Source organism: Rousettus aegyptiacus, unplaced genomic scaffold, assembly GCF_014176215.1.
Source record: "Rousettus aegyptiacus isolate mRouAeg1 unplaced genomic scaffold, mRouAeg1.p scaffold_m13_p_4, whole genome shotgun sequence".
In the NCBI taxonomy this organism is placed as follows: Eukaryota; Metazoa; Chordata; class Mammalia; order Chiroptera; family Pteropodidae; genus Rousettus; species Rousettus aegyptiacus.
The window spans coordinates 39,007,387-39,013,985 of NW_023416307.1; the positions used below are offsets into that span (position 1 = coordinate 39,007,387).

Sequence of the window (6,599 nt, forward strand, 5' to 3'; positions counted from 1 at the left end):
GTGGTGTCTGGACAATCATAATTCATTCATATGGTGAATCTCATAATTTGTACCTATTTTCCCCCCATGGTTTAACCTCCCACTTATCTCGAGGTTATATATGTACATTTCTAAGTTAAGCAAATTAAATGATTCTTATGATTTGGTTCCATAGCTTGTATTATATGTTAACTTCTCTTTTGTTTAGATTACATGTAATTAGTTTGATCTTCCACCCATCCCCCTCATTTTTTTTTCTTTATTTCCAAACACCTTTTAAAGGTAAAAAGCCGTAGTCTTGGAAAAGCGAATCCACCAGTAGGGGGCGCACCCGCCACATCCCTGAAACCAAGACGCACTGAAAAGCCGGTGGCGGCCTTCTCCAGATCCACTCAACCTTTTCTCTTGCCCAGTCTCCACGTCCGTGAATACCTTAATATTACACCTCAAATAAACAAAAGACATTGCTTTATTTTGAAGAGTAACATATATTTATATGTTTCTAGAAGGCCAAGATCATCCTTCCCAGGTTCTCAAGAACTAAAACAAACCATAACTGAAGAGAAAAAGGAGAACCTGCGGGGTGGTGGTGGTGGGGTGACTGGAAATGATTTATTAAGAAAAGTCTGCAGATTCTTTTTCTCAACTTTTCTGGGTTTCCAGTGAGCACATTTACCTTGAATTTGACAGGAACAGAAAAACTTGGGAGGGCAGGGATGGAAGAAGTTGGAGTGGGGGTGATGACGGTTATAGTTGTGTGAAGGTTAGTAAGGAACAAAACAATGCAAAGTTTTGTAAAGATAATAAATGAAACGTGGCCGACAGATACTATTCAGTATATTTTCTTAGGGTGAGTGAGAGTGGATCAGGGGAGGAAGGGGCGGAGAGAGTGTTACAGAAGAAAGAAAATAAGTAACCCTGAAGGTTTAAGCCTTTTATAAAAAAAAAAAAAAAATGGCATCAGGGTTCCCCCCACCCCACCCTTTGTAGTCCAGTGCATTTTAGCCACAAAGATCCCAACAAGAGAGTGGAAGGAAACTTAGACGGGGCTTTGTTTGACTCCGTGTAGCGACAACAAGAGAAACAAAACTACCTATTTGTAACGGACGTGCTGCCATTGCTCTCCGCATTGAGCTCCTACCTATTGAAATCTTTACGTCTGGACAATGGGAGAGCGGCTAAAATTACCCTCTTGGGTCCTGGGCGGGCGGGATTTCTGAGCCCCTACCCCCGCCCTCATCTCAACCTCCTGCAGCCCTGGCCTTGCTGGGATCCCCCATTCCCCAGTCCTGGACGCCTTTTTCCTGCCGGCACTGCCTGCACCTGTGCCTGGCAGGCACCACCCCTCTTCCCAGGCCTAGAGCCCCCTACGAGCAAAGCCCCCAGTCCCGGGCGGCCCAGGCAATGCGGCCACCATGGTCGAAGTCACTGGGAGGAATGTCAGGGCTGGTTCTGCTCAAGTCCTCTGAACTCTGCGTGGGAGGGAGTTTGTGAGTGCTGTCCAACTGCCACCTCCATAAAGTGCCGTGGGATGCCAGGAAGTTGTGCTTTCGCTCCCCCAACAGCCTGCACTTCTGAGCGTCCTTCTGTTGCGATCTTTCATTCCCCTAGCCCCCTTGTGAAACCTGGACAACTAAAGTCCTTCTTTGGGGGAGGCTCAGCAGGAGAACAGGGAGAGAGGACCAGAGGATCAGCATCCCCTCTGCACCCACTGAATGGAGAAAGACTGGTGGGAGGTGTGGCTGGGGTAAGGGGACAAGCTGTGGTGTGGTTTCCTACGCCAGAGCGCTGACTTGGGCAGGAAAGAGCGTGGTTGCAGCTTACCCAGGGCCTGCCCGGCCTCGCTCTAGATCGGCCGCATTGTCCGAGCAGGATTTATTTATTTTTTTTAAACAGAGCAAATTGCGTGGAAGCAAAGAGGGTTTTGAAGACAGAGCTTTCCGTCTCCTGGCTTCTTGTCGGGACAGTGTGAGAAGTGGGTGAGCAAGTGTCGGCACCTGTGGAGAAAGAGGGGCAAAGGGAAGAGCGAAGCTAGGGAGAAGCACTAGAGAGGCTGGAGTTGGGGGGGAAGTGTGCGGAGGAGTCGGAGAACAATGACACACAAACTCCAGCACTGCCGGTTTCCTGAAATACTAGTAGGACAGTCGCCCTGAACCACCCACTCTGCTCTGCCCCACCCCCACACCTTGGCGGCCTCTCGCGCCCCTGCCTCGTTTCAGCAGCCCGCACCAAAAAGTAAATCAATATTAAGTTTAAAAAAGAAAAAAAATTGCAGTTTTACTGCTGTTTACCCACTTCCTTCGAAAAGGCGTGTGGTGTGACCTGTTGCTGCGAGAGGGGATACAAAGGTTTCTCAGTGGCTGGCAGGCTGGCTGTGGGAGCCGCCTCCCCCTCCCTTCTTCCCCCTCCTCCCCCTGCCTCCCCCTCGCGGCCGGCGGCGCGGCAGGCCCCGCCCCCTTTCATGCAAAACCCGGCCGCGAGGCTGGGCTCGAGTGGAGGAGCCGACGCGCTCTGATTGGTCGCTGGAAACCCATTTATTCCCTGACAGCCCCCGTCACATGGATGGTTGTCTATTAACTTGTTCAAAAAAGTATCAGGAGTTGTCAAGGCAGAGAAGAGAGTGTTTGCAAAAGGGGGAAAGTAGTTTGCTGCCTCTTTAAGACTAGGACTGAGAGAAAGAAGAGGAGAGAGAAAGAAAGGGAGAGAAGTTTGAGCCCCAGGCTTAAGCCTTTCCAAAAAATAATAATAACAATCATCGGCGGCGGCAGGATCGGCCAGAAGAGGAGGGAAGCGCTTTTTTTGATCCTGATTCCAGTTTGCCTCTCTCTCTCTTTTCTTCCCCCAAATTATTCTTCGTCTGATTTTCCTCGCGGAGCCCTGCGCTCCCGACACCCCCTCCCGCCTCCCCTCCTCTCCCCCCGCCCGCGGGCCCCCCAGAGTCCCGGCCGGGCCGAGGGTCGGCGGCCGCCGGCGGGCCGGGCCCGCGCACAGCGCCCGCATGTACAACATGATGGAGACGGAGCTGAAGCCGCCGGGCCCGCAGCAAACTTCGGGGGGCGGCGGCGGCGGCGGCGGCAACTCCACTGCGGCGGCGGCTGGCGGCAACCAGAAGAACAGCCCCGACCGCGTCAAGCGGCCCATGAACGCTTTCATGGTGTGGTCCCGCGGGCAGCGGCGCAAGATGGCCCAAGAGAACCCCAAGATGCACAACTCAGAGATCAGCAAGCGCCTGGGCGCAGAGTGGAAACTTTTGTCGGAGACGGAGAAACGGCCGTTCATTGACGAGGCCAAGCGGCTGCGAGCGCTGCACATGAAGGAGCACCCGGATTATAAATACCGGCCCCGGCGGAAAACCAAGACGCTCATGAAGAAGGATAAGTACACGCTGCCCGGCGGGCTGCTGGCCCCGGGCGGCAACAGCATGGCGAGCGGGGTCGGGGTGGGCGCCGGCCTGGGCGCGGGCGTGAACCAGCGCATGGACAGCTACGCGCACATGAACGGCTGGAGCAACGGCAGCTACAGCATGATGCAGGACCAGCTGGGCTACCCGCAGCACCCGGGCCTCAACGCGCACGGCGCGGCGCAGATGCAGCCCATGCACCGCTACGATGTGAGCGCCCTTCAGTACAACTCCATGACCAGCTCGCAGACCTACATGAACGGCTCGCCCACCTACAGCATGTCCTACTCGCAGCAGGGCACTCCTGGCATGGCGCTTGGCTCCATGGGCTCGGTAGTCAAGTCCGAGGCCAGCTCCAGCCCCCCTGTGGTTACCTCTTCCTCCCACTCCAGGGCGCCCTGCCAGGCTGGGGACCTCCGGGACATGATCAGCATGTACCTCCCCGGCGCCGAGGTGCCGGAGCCCGCCGCCCCTAGCAGACTTCACATGTCCCAGCACTACCAGAGCGGCCCGGTGCCCGGCACGGCCATTAACGGCACACTGCCCCTCTCGCACATGTGAGGGCCGGACAGTGAACTGGTGTGGGGGTGGGGGAGATTTTCAAAGAAAAATGAGGGAAATGGCAGGAGGAGAGTAAAGAAGCAGCATGGAGAAAAACCCGGTACGCTCAAAACAAAAAAGTCATCACCCACAGCAAATGACATCTGCAAAAAAAGAACAACAATCCCATCTACACTCACGCAAAAGCCGCGATGCCGACAAGAAAACTTTTATGAGAGATCCAGGACTTCTTTTTGGGGGACTATTTTTGTACAGAGAAAACCGGGGGAAGGGGGGTGGGGAGGGCGAGGGAATGGACCTTGTATAGATCTGGAGGAGAGAAAACTACGCAAAACTTTTTAAAAGTTCTAGTGATACGGTAGGAGCTTTGCAGAAAGTTTGCAAAAGTCTTTACCAATAATATTTAGAGCTAGTCTCCAAGCGACGAAAAAAAATGTTTTAATATTTGCAAGCAACTTTTGTACAGTATTTATCGAGATAAACATGGCAATCAAAATGTCCATTGTTTATAAGCTGAGAATTTGCCAATATTTTTCAAGGAGAGGCTTCTTGCTGAATTTTGATTGTGCAGCTGAAATTTAGGACAGTTGCAAACTGGAAAGAAGAAAATTATTCAGATTTGGACATTTTAATTGTTTTTAAATTGTGCAAAAGGAAAAAACTAGAATAAGTACTGGCAAAACCATCTCCGTGGTCTTCTTTAAAGGGGCAAAAGTTTTAGAGTGTACTAAATTTTTTTTAACTTACTGTTAAAGACAAAAATGGCCATGCAGGTTGACATCATTGGTAATTTATAATAGTTTTTGTTTCCCAACTTTCCATTTTGTTCAGATAAAAAAACGACATGAAATTACTGTGTTTGAAATATTTTCTTATGGTTTGTAATATTTCTGTAAATTTATTGTGATATTTTAAGGTCCCCCCCCCTTTTATTTTCCGTAGTTGTATTTCAAAGATTCGGCTCTGAATTATTTGAATCAGTCTGCCGAAAATCCATGTATATATTTGAACTAATACCATCCTTATAACAGGTACATTTTCAACTTAAGTTTTTACTCCATTATGCACAGTTTGAGATAAATAAATTTTTGAAATATGGACACTGAAATTATTCTTGAGTCTTTCATTTATTTGGATAACATTGTGATTATACATAACTCCTTAGGGAATATGTTGTGCTCAGCCAAGAAAGCAAAATACCTAGACCTTGGTATTCTGGTCCAGTAGCATGTGCTAATGTTAACTGCAACAAATAAATGGCTGGATGATTAATTGAATAAGTACTCGAAAAATTGAAGTGCTTATGTCATTTCTAAAACAGAAACTAGAGACATATATTGTAAATCCACCCCCTCCTTTTCTAAGCAGCATGAATAAGCATGATGGGGACTTAGACTTAAACTGATTTATGCCACTTGTTGCCAGAAAGGAGTCAATTCTGAAAATTTTCATGTAGCTTAGCAGATGGGGTATTGAGCCAAATCAGAACCAAGTTGGCTGGTTTTGTTTTCGTTTTCTTCACAGCACGATGGCCCTTTGGAAACCTGGTTACAGGGGGAAATGATGCTTCTTGTATCGGAATAATTGCAAACTAGACATGCAAAGTGCTCATCTGCTGGGTGGGTGTTTGGATTACTCCAGCCTCGCTATTGTCTGAGAGGAAACAAGTGGTTTGCTTTCTTTGTTCCTTGACTTCATAAACTTTCTCCTCTACATTTTCCTGTTTAGGGGCAAGGGAAAGCGAAGAGCGTCTCGCAGAACTCTCCGACTTATCATGACTATTATTATTATTATTATTTATTTTCTTTTTTTTCCTCTCTCTCCCTCCACGAATTCCATTTCTTAAATTTGGCAGCGCGGGTCCCAGCCTGTAGACCCAAATCGGATAATCTCTACAGCTGATAACAAGCAAAAGAGAAGCCAGGCAACAGCCATATTAACGAAGAAATCAATCACCTCTGAGGTAGATATTTTACTTTGTCGGGTCTAATCACATTTGGAGATGATTGTGCTTTTGATCTGTTAACCATGTTTTACTACTGTAGTAGAGACGGAGGGGGAGGGGAAGGAATGGGGTAAACAATATTGGATTTGTTGTTTTCTTTTGCCCTAGGAAAGGTAAAGAAAGACTATAGTTGTCCTCAGTGGGAGCGGAAAAGTTGAGGAATGGCGGTGGTCTTTGCATTTAGCGATGTTTCAGCATCACAACCGACTCGGGCTTTGGCGCAGCCGGAGAATCTGTGTGACCAGCTCAGGGACTTTTCTTCCTTAGTTATTACTTACTCGCTCATCTTCCCCCACGGAAGGGGACCAGAACCAAGAGTCGGGCATTCTGGTTTGCTTTCCACAAGGGCTTGTTGTGTCAACTTGCTACAACTTTGGAGAAGTTGGAATCCGGCAGCGCTTTCCGTCCTTGAGTAAAGTGCCGGCTGCAGCCACTAAATTAGCTCATCCCTTTGGTTTGCATCTTCTAGTTTTCCAAGAAAGTATTTCTTTCTTGAAGTGTCGCTAATGTTAGCTCTGGGCTCAGCCGGGAATATCCTCATATTTTTTCTATTTTAATTACATGTGTATTGCTTTATTTTAAGCGTGTATTTGTTATTATTCCTTTTTTAATCCTCATTTTTAGAGTAATATTGTACTGGGAAAGGAAAATTAT

The 6,599-nt window shown here is 48.4% G+C and overlaps 1 protein-coding gene across 1 annotated transcript; it reads left to right on the top strand.

The window, feature by feature from the left end:
- The first annotated feature begins 2,546 nt into the window (after positions 1-2,546).
- Positions 2,547-4,052, top strand: SOX2 (SRY-box transcription factor 2). The gene has a single exon (XM_016138026.2). The coding sequence runs from the start codon at positions 2,978-2,980 to the stop codon at positions 3,938-3,940; it is 963 nt and encodes a 320-aa protein (XP_015993512.1). The 5' UTR covers positions 2,547-2,977; the 3' UTR covers positions 3,941-4,052.
- Positions 4,053-6,599: the final 2,547 nt, after the last annotated feature.

Bases quoted from the DNA above. Each gene is read 5' to 3' on its own strand.
- SOX2 (XM_016138026.2), top strand. From the start codon at position 2,978: ATGTACAACATGATGGAGACGGAGCTGAAGCCGCCGGGCCCGCAGCAA.